At 47.0% G+C, this 17,789-nt stretch overlaps 1 protein-coding gene across 2 annotated transcripts in view; it reads right to left on the bottom strand.

The window, feature by feature from the left end:
* LAMA5 (laminin subunit alpha 5) overlaps nucleotides 1-17,789 on the bottom strand; it is a 406,583-nt gene that overhangs the window by 47,906 nt on the left and 340,888 nt on the right. For both annotated transcript variants that reach the window (XM_033963610.1, XM_033963611.1), the window contains exons 64-71: nucleotides 17,522-17,655; nucleotides 16,795-16,957; nucleotides 13,997-14,125; nucleotides 5,105-5,265; nucleotides 4,772-4,904; nucleotides 3,786-3,929; nucleotides 1,818-1,948; nucleotides 559-723 (exon numbers count right to left, since the gene is read on the bottom strand). In XM_033963610.1, coding sequence (XP_033819501.1) covers nucleotides 559-723; nucleotides 1,818-1,948; nucleotides 3,786-3,929; nucleotides 4,772-4,904; nucleotides 5,105-5,265; nucleotides 13,997-14,125; nucleotides 16,795-16,957; nucleotides 17,522-17,655 — 1,160 coding nt within the window. The remainder of the gene's footprint in view (nucleotides 1-558; nucleotides 724-1,817; nucleotides 1,949-3,785; nucleotides 3,930-4,771; nucleotides 4,905-5,104; nucleotides 5,266-13,996; nucleotides 14,126-16,794; nucleotides 16,958-17,521; nucleotides 17,656-17,789) is intronic.

Raw genomic sequence — 17,789 nt, 5'->3', positions numbered from 1 at the left:
ATGAAGAAGGACACAGTACTACTCGAAAGGGTCCAGAGAAGAGCGACTAAAATGGTTAAGGGGCTGGAGGAGTTGCCGTACAGTGAAAGATTGGAGAAACTGGACCTCTTCTCCCTTGAAAAGAGGAGACTGAGAGGGGACTTGATCGAAACATTCAAAATACTGAATGGAATAGACTTAGTAGATAAAGACAGACTGTTCACACTCTCCAAGGTAGGGAGAACGAGAGGGCACTCTCTAAAGTTAAAAGGGATAGATTCCGTACAAACGTAAGGAAGTTCTTCTTCACCCAGAGAGTGGTGGAGAGCTGGAACGCTCTTCCGGAGTCTGTTGTAGGGGAAAACACCCTCCAGGGTTTCAAGACTAAGCTGGACAAGTTCCTGCTAAACTGGGACGTACACAGGTGAGGCTGGACTCATTTAGAGCACTGGTCTTTGACCTCGGGGGCCGCCATGTGAGCGGACTGCTGGGCAGGATGGACCACTGGTCTGACACAGCAGCGGCAATTCTTATGCTCTTATCTAAATCAGGATAAGTAGCAAAAGAGCTTCCATTTACCTCCTTACAAAGATGTTGCTCAAACAGCCTGAAAAGTTGACTGTGGCACCTGGCTCTGAAACCCCTCCTAGAGTAACCAGTTTCAGATCATCCTGACGTCTGTGTCTTCGCTTTCTGGTGGCTACTTGTTTTGCTTGAAGCTGGTCGTCTATGTAGAGCTGTACCCTGGAGCCAAAAGGTGTGAAATGTAGGTTATGTTATGTAAACAGAGAAATCTTGTGATCACTCAACTCTGCTGTGACATTTTCCGTGCTCCACCCACTTCATGTCACAAGGGCACAAAAACATTTTTCATAGATAAAACAAGACTAAACGGATAACACACATCCTTAGCTTACATCAGAAAACAAAGAATACTATGATAGGCAATCAGAAAACATGCAGCGACAAAAGTCAGTTCACTGCTCTGGAGCACTGATCAGTACCAGGAATTGTTATGGAATTATGATAGTCCAAAAGGGGTACTACACATTATGGAAGCTCCGTACTATTAAATCGTACTTTGAAATTTCTGCATTCAGACTTAAGGTTCAATCATTAGTACTGAGTCTTCTGGACTATTGTAATATTGCTTATTTAACGACGACTAAGCAAAATATTACCAGATTACAATTGATCCAGAATACTGCGGTAAGACTGATTTATGGTCTAAAGAAATATGATCATGTAACTTCTTTCTATAGCGAGTTGCACTGGCTCCCCGTGGAGGCACGCATTATCTTTAAACTGGGTTGCATATGTTACAAAGTCATCTATGGCCAAGCCCCACTTTATTTAGCTGACATTTTCAATTGCATCCCATAAGAATATTAGAAAATCACATGCTCTGTTTGTATCTCCCAAGCAGCTTTTCATGACAAAGACTTTCATTCACTGTTACTTACTTCTCACTCTTATGAATACTTTAGGAAACAACTGAAGTCTTATCTTTTCTCTAAGTACTTGTCCGAGTAGTTATCTATGGCCCTTTTTTTTGTAGATTATGTAATTTTTGTAAACCGCATTGAACTTATGGTTATGCGGTATAGAAATACGATGTTTTGTTATATAAATGTAGCTAGGCAAAGATCTAGCAAAATGGTCTGTTCCAAGCTGGTTCTTTCATACTACAGTTATACAACTGGCATTTCAACTTTTAGACTGCTTCTAAAGGGGGTCCTACTGCCCCTTCCATGGAGACAATGCAATGGGTCATGAAAAAATTAACAAAACACTATCACCTCCCCATCTGTTTCCGTGGACAGGAAAGCAGAACTTACTCTTTCTCGTTGCTGTGAATTGCTACATAATGACTGACATCATCGGTATAAGGGTTCCTTGACGACAGTTCAGTTTTCAGGATTTTAAGAACAACCCTTCCGTTTCTGATGGACACTTGGCACGTTCCTTCCTGAGAAGTGTGACACAGATATGGACACTAAAAAAAAGTCTCAGTAACAATACACAAATCTCTACAGCTGGAGGCCACAAAGGATTGAACAAAATCTGAATACTCTGCGTGAACAATGCTGAACACAGACATAGTATTTGAATAAAGCAAGACAAATGGTATTGTAGTAAAAACATTAATATAAGTTCTTTAGGATATAAGAAATAATTTAGCTCTGCGCTGGTCTGTAAAATACCTCCAAACGCTGTTCTCTTAGGCTTCTGTGGCTGGTGTCATGCTTGTTGCAGTTTTCCAAGTCTTGCTGCATCTTTGTGGGTAAAACTAACATTTCAGCCATCATGCTTTGGCTTTCTTCAGAGTATGCTGTGAGGTCTGCTGTTTGTCTTTATATATAGCGGGTCCTCAAACCCGATCAGTTGGGGCTTGAGGTGAATGAGGTAGGAAAGTCCACTGGTCACCAATTTGAATTTTGGTGGGAAAGTCCAGAAAATTAATTGATCTCTTTATCCTGTAGAATGGAAAATTCTCTAATGAGTTTAAAGATGTTCTCCCCTTTATACATATAACTCAGCTTCACGGTGAGAGCATCTTTAAACTCAATAGAGAATTTTCCATTCTAAAGGAAAAAGAGACCAATGGATTTTCCCACCAAAATTCAAATTTTGTGACCAATGGACTTTCCTAAAAAAAAATTCAAATTGGTGGCTAATGGAATTTTTTGCCTCATTCACCTCAAGCCCCAACCAATCAGGTTTGAGGACCCACTATATATAAACACGAACGGCATACCTCACAGCATACTCTGAAGAAAGCCAAAGCATGATGGCTGAAATGTCAGTTCTACCTACAAAGAAGCATTGAGACCTGGGAAATTGCAACAAGCACCCCAAAAAGCTGTTTGCTTTGTATGAATACTATGCCTAATGCCTGAACAGTACTTGACTCAGGAACCAGACAAACTCTTGAATACCTTCATCCATTCTATGGTATGCAATATTGCTAGATGTTAAATTTGTTGCATCTTCCTTTGCTAGAGCAAATTATCTTTTCTAAATTTATGATGTAGTTCTTTTCTGTATGTGTTTTTTTAACCTGTAATTCTAGAGGACTGTGTCCTAGAGAACATAATTACTAGTCTTCTAAGAAGTCCTGACACATGCTTAAGATTTGTGCCAGAAAACAAGCAATGGGGACACCAAGATACATAAGCAGGACGCAAATTTTAGAAACATGATTTTAAACAAGACAAAGGTGAAAGACATAGGTGAAGGGATTTTAGATTTAGTTCATGCCTTTTCAATTGTACTCAAGGTCAGATACATTTAAGTACAGTGGGTATTTTCCTAGAGGACTCACAATCTAAGTCTGTACCTGAGGGTTAAACGACTTGCCAAAAATCACAAAAGAGCCACAGTGATATTTGAATTGGGCTTCCCTGGTTTTCAGCTTGCTGCTCTAATCATTAAGCTACTCCTTCACTCTGGAGGTGTTCGACTCTGTGGAGATTTACTGTGCATATTCAAGAGGTTATTCTATGCTGAACAAAGACACCTGGAATAATTTGTGTTTTCTGCTTGCTGCCAGCCTTGAATCATCCTTTATTGGGCACTCTGAACTGGTTCTGAAAGTTGAAGATGTGAGGAGTTGAAAGGTCATCACATCACAAATACTCCCCCCTCCCCTCACAAGTAAGGTATTCATCAATCATATCTAAAAGTAATGGATACAGCAGATCGCTTGACTAAGCACATCAACAGCTCGTCAAGAGAATGGTGCTCAGCAATCACAGAAACTTATGTCACTCAGTCTCCTGGGACCAAGGAGAAAGATGCTGTACCTCAGTGCTATGGTGATACAGGAGACCATTGTTCTGGCTGGTTCTGAAACCAAAGCCTGTGTAGAAGTTCTCCTGAAGGCTGGGGATGTTCTTGAGAGACAAAGTCAAAAAACCGTGACCGTGGAATGTAGCTGAGCGTACAATCTGAAACAACAAAGGATAGCTCTTTTCAGATGAAGCATAACTCATTCATCCATTACTCAGATTATGGACAAAAATTATAGGGAGCTCTAGAGTGGGGGTTCCCAAATTTATCCCGGGGACTGCCCAGCTGCTTTGGTTTTTAAGATATCCAAAGTGAAGATACATCAGCTCTCTTAAACTTCTGCAGTTAGCTGAGAGAAGACATCAGACCAGCCCGGGCAGTGCTCTGTGACCTGCTACCACTGCTGGAGCTATATGACACAGGTACACCGGGGGAGCCTCTGTCATCAAGCACAAAGGGTTGGGGGGGGGGTAGGAGGTTAAGAGAGATTGACAAAGAGAGATTCTGAAGCAGCTGAGGAATGGCTTCTACAGAGGACCAGGTGAGGCAGGCTTTCAGCAACCTTTAGGCATGGTGCCCTCAGCCTGTGCTCACCTGGTCCATGCCTTGAGCACTCTACCCTCAGGATGGCAAATTTATTTAGAACACAACAAAACTGAGAGAAGATCACAGAATCTGGGTGAACCATGGAATTAATTAAAAAACATAAAACAAACCCCTAAAATCTCAAAACAGCAACATCAGATTCATAAGAGCCAGAAGATGCAGAAGGCAATTTTTGATAGGATGTCTAAGTCTGACTTTGGACATTTCCTGCAAAACATCCAAAGCCAGAGGTGGAGGAACAGTCATTTTCAAACGGGATGCTCAAATAAATTTTCTCTGTATACTATTATTGTAAACTGCTATGCTGGTATTCCCCAAAGAGCACTATATCAGAAACCAATAAATTAAAAAGCTTACATGATAGACCAATTGAGAGGCTAGGAAAACTACCTACCAGTAAGTCTGAAGGGCATCCATAACTGACTCCGGTCGTATTTGTACGCTTCAAATCAACATATTTGCCCAACGCTTTCAGTCCCTTCATGCAGCCCCTGATAGATCCTCCATGGGGGAAAATGTCTTTTAGGCTGAAAGAAAAATTACTTCTTTAATCTATTAGTGTTTTCAACTGAAGAATTTTCAGTGCTCATGAAAGAGTACCGAGTGCTAAAACTTCCAGATTCCTCTCTAGTTACACCTCACTCTTGGGTAGTGCTACCCCACAGGAGGAGGGGAGTGGAGTAAACACAGTATTTCTTTATGTATTGCCAGGCACAGGAGGTCTTACCTATTAGGGAGCTTGGCTTCTGGTGCCCCTCCCAGGTAATAAGATTTGGCCGAGTCCAGCTTGAAATATGCAGTATCGTGTTCCACCGTGAACACAGTTGTACGCTCTAGACGCACAAAGATACGTCTCTTATCCGAAGTATTAAGCAAAATTATTTGAATCTGAAATTTAAAAAAAATAAATAAAATAAAAGCCTTTTATAAGTGCTTCCAATCAAACAAGGTTGATTTTAAGGTTTTAAAGGATAAAGGTGACCATTCTAGGACAGGATGCTAACAATTAGGCTCCTACTTTTCTTTATAGAACAGTAACATAACAAGGTATTAATGCACCTAGCATCTAGACCAATATATTACAAACTATGCGCTGTGGTGCACTAGTTTGCCTCGTGACATTTCAGGTGTGCTGCGAGACACCGGGGAGGAGGCGAGGTGCTGATACCGGCTGACTGCCTTTTGCAGCGAGAGACACACCCTGTAGGAAATCGGCCGGCACCAGTGCCTCGCCTTCTCTTCGTGCGTCTTCCCTTCTGGCACCCCCCTTCCCTCCCACTGGTGGCTCAGGATTTGTCTGTAGGGCCTTCACTGATATCAACATGACAACATCATGCATGCGCACAACGTCATCTTGTCGAAGTCCGCGCACTTTCGGACGGCTTGAGCAGCGGCCACAACGTTTAGTGTGCCACGGCTTGACAAAGTTTGCGAGACACTGATCTAGACACGAGCATTTATACCAGCCACACAGTTGATGTATGCACCCTCGTACAGCAATGTTACTTACCAATAACAGTTGTTATCCAGGGACAGCAGGCAGCTATTCTCACTAATGGGTGACGTGATCCAACGGAGCCCCGATGTGGACGCCTCACAAGCATTTTTGCTTGAAGGAACTCGAAGTTTTGAGTCGCCCGCACCGTGCATGCGCGAGTGCCTTCCCGCCCAGACCAGGGCGCGTCTCCTCAGTTCAGATAGCGAGCAGAGAAGCCAACCCAGGGGAGGTGGGTGGGACGTGAGAATAGCTGCCTGCTGTCCCTGGATAACAACTGTTACGGTAAGTAACATTGCTTTATCCCAGGACAAGCAGGCAGATATTCTCACTAGTGGGTGACCTCCAAGCTAACCACAATGGGATGGTGAGAGAGTTGGTAACTTAGGAGAATAAATTTTGTAATACTGTTTGACCAAACTGTCCATCCCGTCTGGAGAAGGTATCCAGACAATAATGAGAAGTGAAGGTGTGAACCGAGGACCAAGTGGCAGCCTTACAAATTTCCTCAATCGGGGTCGATCTGAGGAAGGCTACAGAGACTGCCATTGCTCTGACCTTATGGGCTGTAACTTTACTGAGAAGGGGTAATCCAGCCTGGGCATAGCAGAAGGAGATACAATCCGCCATCCAGTTGGAGATGGTATGCTTAGAGATGGGACGTCCCAACTTGTTCGGATCAAAGGAGATGAAATGTTGAGGAGCAGTTCTGTGTGGCTTGGTACGTTCCAGTTAGAAAGCCAAGGCACGTTTACAGTCCAGGGTATGAAGAGCTGATTCTCCAGGATGAGGCTTTGTAAAAAAACACTGGAAGAACAATGGATTGATTTAGATGAAATTCCGAGACCACTTTGGGGAGGAATTTTGGATGAGTGCGAAGGACCACCTTGTCATGGTGGAACACTGTGAAAGGTGGATCCGCAACCAATGCTTGAAGCTCACTAACTCGGCGGGCCGAAGTGAGGCCAATGAGAAACACCACTTTCCAAGTGAGATACTTCAGATGAGCCCTGTGAAGAGGTTCAAATGGAGATTTCATAAGCTGAGAAAGAACCACATTGAGGTCCCAAACCACTGGAGGCGGTTTGAGGGGAGGATTGACATGGAAGAGTCCTTTCATGAATCTGGAAACACTGGATGAGCAGAGAGAGGTTCCCTTGAAGAGGCTGATGGAAAGCAGCGATTGTACTAAGATGGACTCGTATCGATGTAGACTTGAGACCAGAATGAGAAAGGTGCAAAAGATAATCCAAAACTGAAGACAAGGAGGAGTGTTGTGGCTCATGATGATGAGAAAAACAACAAGCAGAAAATCTAGACCACTTTTGGTGGTAGCATTGTCTAGTAGCGGGCTTCCTTGAAGCTTCCAGGACATCTCTCACAGGTTGAGAAAACTGGAGAGGGGTTACGTTGAGAGGAACCAAGCTGTCAAGTGTAGAGACTGCAGGTTGGGATGAAGCAGAGATCCCTGATGCTGTGTAAGCAGCGATGGAAACACTGGTAGAAGGAGGGGCTCCCTGCTGCTGAGTTGAAGTAGAAGGGAGTACCAAGGTTGTCTGGGCCACCGTGGAGCGATCAGGATCATGGTGGCATGGTCTGACTTGAGTTTGACTAGAGTCTTCTGGATGAGAGGGAATGGAGGAAACGCATATAGAAAGAGATTCGTCCAACCCAGAAGAAAAGCATCTGCCTCGAGGCGGTGAGGAGCATAGATCCTGGAGCAGAACTGAGGCAGTTTGAAGTTGTGGGGGGCTGCAAAGAGGTTGAACTGAGGAGTTCCCCACTGAGAAAAGATGTGATGGAGGGGCGTTGAGTGGAGGGTCCACTCGTGAGGTTGCAGCAGGCGACTCAAGTTGTCCGCCAAGGCATTGTCCGCCCCCTGAATGTAGACAGCTTTGAGGAAGGTGTTGTGGCGAATCGCCCAATCCCAAACTTTCAGAGCTTCCTGACAGAGGGAGGCCGATCCCGTGCCCCCCTGCTTGTTGACATAATACATGGCGACTTGGTTGTCCGTGCAAATGAGGACCACATTGTCCTGAAGCAGGTGCTGGAAAGCGTTGAGGGCATTGAAAATCGCTCTGAGTTCCAGGAGATTGATGTGGTGCTGGCGGTCCACGCTGGTCCAATAACCCTGAGTGTGGAGACCGTCCAGATGAGCCCCCCAGGCATAAGTGGATGAGTCGGTCGTGAGGACTTTCTGGTGGTGGGGGGGGGGGGCGTTTGGAACAACAAACCTCTGGATAGATTGGAGGATAGCATCCACCAGCGAAGAGACTGTTGCAGAGCAGGAGTGACCTGGATGTGTCGGGACAGAGGGTTGGATATCTGCGTCCACTTAGATGACAGGGTCCACTGGGGAATCCTGAGGTGAAGTCTGGCAAAATGAGTCACATGATCTGTAGAGGTCATGTGGCCCTGGAGGACCATCATGTGTCTCACCGAGATGGATGGGCGAGAGGACACCAAGTGGCAAAGATGGAGGAGAGCTTCCAGACGTTCGGGAGGGAGGAATGCTCTGAGTTTGGTAGTATCCAGAAGAGCTCCGATGAAGGGAAGGGTCTGGGAAGGTTATAGATGGGATTTCGGGAAGTTTATCTCGAACCCCAGATGTTGTAGTAGCCAAATCGTCTTCTGGGTCGCGAGGACGGCTCCCTGAGACGTGAAATCCTTGATGAGCCAGTCGTCCAGGTAGGGGAACACCTGGAGGCCATGGTTCCTGAGCGCTGCGGCCACCACTACCAGGCACTTGGTGAAGACTCTGGGTGACGAGGCTAGGCCGAAAGGGAGCACTCGGTATTGAAGATGAAGATGTCCCACCCTGAATCTGAGATACTGACGTGAGGCTGGATGAATGGGAATGTGGGTGTAGGCCTCCTTGAGATCCAGAGAGCATAACCAGTCGTTCTGCTCGAGGAGGGGATACAGGGATGCCAGGGTCAACATGCGAAACTTTTCTTTGACCAGAAACTTGTTGAGGGCCCTGAGATCCAAAATGGGGCGCAGATCGCCCGTCTTCTTCGGCATAAGGAAGTACCGGGAGTAAAAACCCTTGTTCTGTTGGGCCAAAGGACTGGCTCGACGGCCCCCAGCTGTAGTAGGGCCTGAGCTTCCTGAAGAAGAAGGGTGGGCTGGGTCAAGTTGAAAGGATACTCTCTTGGAGGATGTTTCGGGGGAACCTGATGGAATTGCAAGAGTATCCCTCCCTGACGATGGAGAGGACCCAGAGGTCGGAGGTAATCGTCGTCCATCGATGGTGAAAACGGCAGAACGACAGAAATTATGCCCTCTTTGAGACAGTCAAAAGGGCTGAGGAGCCTTAGGGGCAGCAGACGAATGTGTTTTCTGCTGGTGCTTTTGAGAATGCGGTCTCTTAACAGGCTGACGGATGGGCGGAGCCTGTTTAGGTGGGTAATGCCACAGGTAGATTAACGGTGGGCGTAATGGACGAGGAGGAGCAGGCTTGGGCTTCGGACGAAAGATGGACTGCAAGGACTTTTCGTGGTCCGAGAGCTTCTTGGTCGCTGCCTCGATGGATTCGTCGAAGAGGTCAGTACCAGCGCATGGCACATTGGCAAGCCTGTCCTGGAGACTGGGGTCCATGTCGATGGTCCTAAGCCACGCCAGCCGGCGCATAGCCACCGAGCATGCTGTGGCCCAAGCCGAGAGCTTGAAGGCATCGTAGGAGGACTGCATCAATTGAAGCCAGAGTTGGGACAACGAGGCCAGAATCTCCTGGTACTCAAACTGTGCTCTGGGATCCAGATAGGGCATGAACTTCTGGAGTACAGACAGGTAGAATTCAAAGTATGTGATGAAATGGAAGTTGTAATTCAAAACTCTGGAAGTCATCATGGAGTTCTGATAAATTCTCCTGCCAAATCGGTCCATGGTCTTACCCTCCCTACCAGGTGGAACGGCGTCGTAGACCTGGGAGGGGTGAGACCGCTTCAGTGAGGACTCCACCAAAAGGGATTGATGGGAGAGTTGGGAGCCATCGAACCCTTTGTGGTGAACCATGCGGTACCTGGCATCCAATTTTCCCGGCACGGTGGGGATGGAGTAAGGTGTTTTGAGGCACCGCACAAAGGTCTGGTCCAGCAGCTTGTGTAAGGGAAGCTTGAGGGATTCAGCCGGAGGTTGAGGAAGGTGCATAGTCTCTAGGTATTCCTTCGAAAATTTAGACCCTGTGTCCAGGTGTATGTCCAAATCAGTTGCCATCTGCCGGAGGAACGAGGAGAAGGACAACTGATCAGCCAGTGCGGGGCCCCGAGAAGGACTCAAGGACGTCAAGGCCTCTGGATCCAATGAGGACGGGGATGATAACGATCCCAAGGTGTCCTCGAGCTCCAGCATCGGAGGAGGTGAAGTAGCCGGTGGTGAATACTCGAGAAAAAGCTGCTTCCTATGAGGTGAGGCGTGCCTGGAAGAGTGCCTCGATGAATACCTCGAACGATGGTGCGAGCTGTGCCTGGAAGTCGGCCTCGATGGGCAAGGCGAGCGGATCTTCGCTGAGGCCCCCAGATAGTGGATGGGGCTGGAAGCGGTTGATCGAAGCAGTGGTTGTTGGCTGTGCTCGCCCCGAGGGACTTGTAGAGGCTCGAGTCCCAGTATTGGGTGGATCGGCTCCAATGGAGGCACTCGCAAAGACTCTGCTCCTTGCATCGAGTGGATCGGTTCCAGTGGAGGCATTCGCAAAGATTCTGCTCCTTGCATCGAGTGAATCGGTTCCAAGGGAGGCATGGGCAAAGACTCTGCTCCTTGCGATGCATGCATCGATGCCAGACCAGACACTCGCAGAGACTCTGCTCCCTGTTGAGAGTGTGTGTATCGCTGAGGCAACGGAGGTGACTCGACCTCGCGGGAGGCCTCTGCGTGCCCAGGCTGGATTCGGGAGAGAAGCTTGGGCCCTATGGTGGTGAAGAGCTCAATGAATTGCTTCTCTAACAAGGTCTGGAACGAAGCCGGCAAGGTCGGATCTGCATCTGCAATGGGACCGCCTGCGCGGGCCTCGCGTTCTTTGGGGGTAGTGTGTGAGTGCTTGGGCCTAGAAGCCTTGGGCACTTTTAGCACTACTGGTGGAATAGGCTGCTGTGCTACCTGATCTGAAGAGACTGAGGAAGGCATCGCAGCAGGCGCTGGAGTCGGGGCCGGCACAAACAATGCAGGTTTGATGAGACTCGGCGCCGCAGAGGTGGAAGACTGGGGAGCAGCGGATGAAGTCGAAGGTGAGGGGTCTTTCGATGAAGACTGCTCCGTCGAGGACTCCGTGCTGAACAGCGACTCCCACAAGACGCAACGGCGCTTGAAAGCACGTGCGGTGAGTGTGGACCAAGGCCGGCACGATTTCGGAAGATGTTCAGGCCCGAGACACCGAAGACAGCGTCGATGAGGGTCCGTTAGCGAAATTGCGCGCTGGCACTTGGCACACTTTTTAAAACACTTGATAGGCCGGGACATAGGCCAGAATAGCTCCGATGCAAAATCGAAGCCACAGGGCTGCGGCCCCGTGGCCTGCCCGGTCGAACGGATGGAAGAAATTTAAAAAAAAAAAAAACAATAAAGAACGACGAAAATCAGCGATTAAGAGAAAAATAACCCAAAACCGCGGACTTTAGAAGGCACAAGTGAAAAATCTTCACGCAGAGAATCGAAGACAGACTTCTCGGCTCCATGGAAAAGTTAGAACTGAGGAGACACGCCCTGGTCTGGGCGAGAAGGCACTCGCGCATGCGTGGTGCGGGTGACTCGAAACTTTGAGTTCCTTCAAGCAAAAATGCTTGTGAGGCGTCCGCATCGGGGCTCCGTTGGATCACGTCACCCATTAGTGAGAATACCTGCCTGCTTGTTCTGGGATAATTGCAGTATTCTGTAAGGACCTCACCATTATCATTTATTATTTCGACACACTGCAACATACCATGAAAATAGTTTCTATGTGGTGCACAATAATATGACTGCAGAGGAAAAAAGACAGAGATGGAAAAGCAGACAAACAAAGTAAAAAAAAAAAAGAAGCAAAGAAGGGAATAAGAATTAAGGAAAGATGAGTCTGAAAAGGTGAGTTTTAAGAGTTACTTTGAGGGAAATGTAAGAGAGTTCATGACGAAGGTGAGCAGGGAGGGTATGCCACAGCTTAGGGGCAATGTAGTTAGAGGCAATCTCACAGGTGTCTTCCAAATGTTGGTTGAAGGGAGTGGAAGAAAAATTAGACCAGCATTAGAGGAGCGGGTGGGGGGTGGGAGGTGGGGGGGTGAGAGGTTGTATGGAATAAGAAGACTGTGAAGATAAGTCAGGGGTACAGGGGAGACGTACCTCGAAAGCAAGGATCAACAATTCAAACGGAATACGAGAGCTATGAAAGCTATTATCCCTATACCGTGTTTCCCCGACAATAAGACACTGTCTTATACTAATTTTGGGTCCAAAAAAGGCACTAGGTCTTCATTTCGGGGCAGTTCTTATTTTTTTCATGTACAATGATCATTTCGGGGCAGTTCTTATTTTTTCTAACCCTACATGTTCTCCCTTCCTTTCCTCCATCCCAATTCTTCCTATTTCCTTTCTCTCCCCACATGTGCATCATCTTTCCTCCCCTCTCACCCATCCCCTTGTGCAGTATCCTTCTATCCCTCTCTCCCTCCTATCCCCCTGTGCAGAACCCTTGCAGCTTCTATCCCTCCCATCCCTCCCTCCCATCCCTTGTGCAGCAGAACCCTTGAAGCTTCTATCCCTCCGTCCCCCCCCCCCCGCTGCCCCCACACCCCCCCTGCTGACACTTCCTTCTCTCCCTCCCATGTGAACCTCGACCGCGAGCCAAAACACCTGGAAACAAACGGCAGTGTCAGCAGCATAGGCTGGATTGCGGCCTGCCTTTCTCACATCCAGGCGTTCCTCTGCCGCATCACTGATGATGTCATCAGCAACACGGCACAGAACGGCTGGGCATGAGAAGGGCAAGCCGCAATCCAGCCTGTGCTGCCGACACTGCCGTTTGTTTCCAGGTGTTTTGGCTCACGGTCAGGGTTCGCATGGGAGGGAGAGATGGAAGGGTTGGCCAGGGGGAGGGGGTGGGGGAAGCGCTGCTGCTTATTTTTGGGGGCAGGGCTTATATTAAGACCTACCCTGAAAATCATGCTAGGGCTTATTTTTGGGAAACACGGTAAAAGAAAATTAATGGGTAACAATTCCCCATCCTAATGTTCTAACCCTACATGTTCTTCTTTTCCTTTCAACGTTGTAGTTCAATCTTTCTGCCTCTTGTTTCCTGTATTGTCAGTGTCTTAAAGTAGGTCATTTTGCTACTACCCGTTTTTATACTTGTACATGGCTTTGAAATACGATACTGCGATTAAATCAAATTTTAAATAAACTTGAAACTTGAGAGGGGCATTCATTGTTCAGTTTTAAGAAGAGGGATGATGTGGTCGAAAGCGTGAACGTTGGAAAGTAGACGAACAGCAGTATATTGAACCAACTGCAAACATTTCAGAGAGTCTAGCAATAAACCAGCATACAGAGAGTTGCAATAGTCAAGGTTTGTAATTACTAGGGCATCTGTAAGTGGGAGCCCCCCTCTTGCTCTGTCCTGTATTCAGAATAGCGATTAGGTGGCATGCTAGTATATTTGTGTATGTGTGCATATAACACATGTATGTGCAAGTTTTCTAAACATTTCTGCACCTAATGCATGCGTAAATGTTAGCTTCTGGTTGATAAGCAAGCCCTGAAAGTGTTTATCTTCCCTTATGGCAGAAAGGTCACTAAAGTGTATACAGAAGCCATCCACTCTGTGCTGGCAATCTTGGGAAGTATGTGGAGTGGGAAGGGGAGGAATGGACTGGGGAAGGGGAGGAGCGATCAGATTCTTCCCCTTGGGATGTTAGAGCACTGGAGTTAACTACTTCATGTCAGACATAAGGCAGCACTGAAATATGGAGGTATTGGGCCCAACGGGCTCTCTTTCTTATAGAAGGGGAAGAAACGTAAATATTGCAAGTTGCCCTAATATGGAATCTGTCTCTGCAGTAAAAGAAGTGTTCATATCTAAATGCTATTCATGCATCAACAGAGAAGAACTCGTGTTTGTGATACACAAGAAGGACCCTCTCTAGTTGGGCTTCTCACCACTTTTTGGGCTGCACTGCTGACTGTCAGGCTGGTGTCACCTGATGATTTAGCCATCTGGATTCCTTCATCAAAATCATAATATGCTACCAGCTTCCCGTCCTGGACAGCCAAGCAGAGGAATTGGCCCTGCAAAAAAACAAAACGATACACAATATGAACTCTAGGATCTCCAGGCCAAAGTAAAAAGGATCATTAAACCCGAGAGGAAACTTAAGGCCTTCTTGAATCAATTCCTGCCATGTCAGAAATCTACCACTTAGGCTTATTCAGAGACAAACCATAACAAAGTTATTTATTAGGTCTAAGTTTGAAGGCTTGCTTGGTTAAATTAGTATATGACGAAGGAAGTGGAGTGGCTGCTTGTTGGGTTTGTTATTTTAACATTACCACACTTCAGTTACAACCCAACCAATTTTTGGTTTCGGCACCATAACTGACCTGAAAGTTGTGTTTGAATTTCAGCTGAACCCTCCTCTCCCCCACTGAGATCACTCTCCACCCCACACCTCTTCCTCCCTCAGCGATCACCCTCTGTCCCATGGTTCCCTATCCTCATACCACCCAAAGGTGGTCCTCTCTGGGCATACTTTTAAACCAGGGGTGTCCAGTGCAGCCCTGTGAAGTATTTTGTGCAGCCCCAGTTGAGGGTGATGCAGTTTTTTTCTTTGCTGCCACCGGGTGTTTACCGTCTCGCCAGCTCCCTCCTCTGTCTTGCTGCAGCGTTTGCGGGGCCGCAGAAACATTTTTTTTGACCAATGCGGCCCAGGGAAGCTAAAAGATTGGACACCCCTGCTTTAAACCTAGTGGTGGTCTAGTGGGTCTTTGGGACAAAAGAAATCCCTAGTTTTGCTTTGCAAGACTGCCACAGGAGATCCCAGCAATCATTTTGAAATTGGAAATGGCACATACAAAACAATATTTTTTTATATGCTGCAAACACCTCAATAAAGTGTGTAACACACGCACAGATGTTGTGCGGGCGTTACAGACGCACAATATCTGTCCCATAATAAAAAAAGAGTTGAGCTGCCCCCCCCCCCCCTTGATGACAGCCTACCCAATGACCCCCAAAAGAAAAATAGAGGCAACATCCTCCCCAAATGGCCAGGATAGGGGGATCCTGGCCATTTGGTCCCTGTACTTTAATAAAAATCAGCAGGACAGATGTCCACTCTCCTCCTGCCACCATCCCCACCAAACCGCATCCCCCCTCCACCTGGACATCCCTTTGCCCCACACTTTAAACTCTCTCCTGCAATCAGATGCCCCCCTGGCCCCACTAAACCGCCCCCACACCACCTCTATGTAAAGCAGACAGCAGGAGGGATGCCCAGTTTCTCCTGCTCACAGGCCCGCCACTTCAAAATGGCAAGCCTTCCCCTTCCTGGTGCATCTTGGGATGAACGGGGAGGGGCCTAAGGCCCTGACTGACTCAGACGTCTAAGGACCCTCCCCTTAGGCTCTTCCCAGTGTACCCCAAGATGCACCAGGAAGGGCCAATCAGGGCCTTAGGTCCATTCTCATGCATCCCAGGATGCACATGGAAGAGGAAGATGGAACTACGGAGCAGGAGGGACTGGGCATCCTCCTGCTGATTTTTTTGTATAGTGCGAGGAGTGAGGCAGAGGAGGGGGGTCCTGTGGGGGGGGGGGTTGCAGCGACAGGAGGGAGTGGGCATCCCTCCTGCTGATTTTTACAAAAGTATAGGGGGGGATCCTGGCAGGGTGGGTCAGTTCAGTTTGGCAAGGGGGTCACGCTAGCAGGAGGGAGTGGACATCCCTCTTGCCTCTATTTTTGTTCTGGGGTAATCGAGGATGGGGGAGTTGTCGGGGAGGGTGCCATTTCAACTTTTTTTTATGGGGCAGATATTGTGTATGTGTGTGTGTGTGACACACATGCATTTGTGCCCCTAGATAAAAATGAAAAAACATGTCAGACCTGTCGGTGACACAGGTCTACTAGATCTGTTGTTTTTTTGGGTCAGTAGTAGCTATCTGACTATAGCATTGTAATGTTAGGCCATTGAGCGGATGGCTTGTTTTAATATTAATGACCTAATTTTAATAGTAATGAGGTCATTTGCACCCAGAGTCAGAGAATGTATGAACACATGGAAAACCACACAGTGAGCTGTTTTGAACATTGGGTCAGCAAATTTACCAAGGTGCATTTAGTGCATCTAGGCCAGTGTTTCTCAACACGTGGTATGCGTACCCTTGGGGGGCTGCGGGCTGCTTGTTGGTGGTACGCGGCCTGGCTGCTACTGGGAATCCTTCCCTGCCTGCCTGTCTGCTGGCCCGCTGCACCACCACCCACCTCCACTGGCTCCCTCCTCTTCCAGCAGCACTCCATGCAGGGATGCAGGCAGCGACTCACACATCGAACACAATGTATAGCTGACCCGGAACCTTCTCTCTGACATCAGAATTAACATCAGAGGGAAGGCTTGTGGGCCAGCCACATGCAGTGTGTATATGAAAAATGGATGGAAGAAATTGCGTTACAATTAGTACTATTATTATGAGGGTGGGGTCGGGGCTGAACTTGGGCAGGAGTACTCGGTTGGTATTTGTTAGGCTTAGGGGGTACTTGGCTTAAAGAAGTTGAGAAACACTGATCTAGGCCATGGACTCTAGGGGCTCCTTTTACTAAGGTGCGCTAGCGTTTTTAGCGCATGCAGGAAATTACCGTGTGAACACTTCTAGAACTAACGCCAGCTCAATGCTGGATAAAAATGGTAATTTGATTTGCTCAAGATCAGTCTGTGGCATCACCAATGCTTCCAAAATGCTCACCTCATTTTCTAGCAAGAAGATAATCCCACTGTAGGAGACCACCCGGATTTCCTGCTCAAAGCGTTTTGTGGCACTAATCTGGCTTTCCAATTTGATTTCTGCATAACCGCTACCATCAAAATAGGAACCATCTGTAATCCAAGGGTCACCAGTTGATTTTGACCTGGTGATAAGGAAGCAAGAGAATTTGGATATAGCTCCTGCCTTTTTCAATAGTAGCTTGAGTTGAGAAATAGAGAATGATATGGTGGCATAAACTTCCTGACTCTGTAAGATTGATAGGTCAGCTACAAAAGTTTCGACAAGATCTAAAAACTTGGCTGTTTACGCAATACCTTAGAGCAGGGGTCCCTCCTTGAGGGCCGAATCCAGTCGGGTTTTCAGGATTTCCCCAATGAATATGCATGAGATCTATGTGCATGCACTGCTTTCAATGCATATTCATTGGAGAAATCCTGAAAACCCAACTGGATTCGGCCCTCAAGGAGGGCCTTTGGGGACCCCTGCCTTAGAGGCTCATCTATTTGAAGTGTTGTATTAATAGTATATTTTATCTTTCTAGTTCTCTTTTAAGTTTATATTTTATTATATATCCTGATCTAAACTACTTGTAAACCGAGTCGAGCTCCTTCAGGAGATGGCCCAGCATATAAACCGAAGATTAGATTAGATTAGAAGATGGTACCAGACATGTTCATCAGTAGAAAATGTCTCAGACCTATTTTACCTTGCACAGGGTTTATCCTTGTTTGTATCCACTTGGAATGTTTCTTTAAAGTTGTATAGACTTATTATCTCCTCATTAAGAGTGTCCAACTCTATGCACCCTCGATAATTTGGGTAATTGAGAATGTCAGGAGGCTAAAGGAGAGTAAACGAGAGCATTAGAGAGTCCTTCATTCCCAGCTCCCTTCATTTCATGCAAAAAATCTCAAACAAAATGCTCTGGAAAGATCACACAAGATTACATCCAGAGCTAGCCCTATCACTAAGCA

This window comes from Geotrypetes seraphini, chromosome 11 (genome assembly GCF_902459505.1).
Source record: "Geotrypetes seraphini chromosome 11, aGeoSer1.1, whole genome shotgun sequence".
NCBI lineage: Eukaryota > Metazoa > Chordata > Amphibia > Gymnophiona > Dermophiidae > Geotrypetes > Geotrypetes seraphini.
Note: the sequence above shows the minus strand (reverse complement) of the source record. Positions and strands in the feature narration are given on the sequence as shown.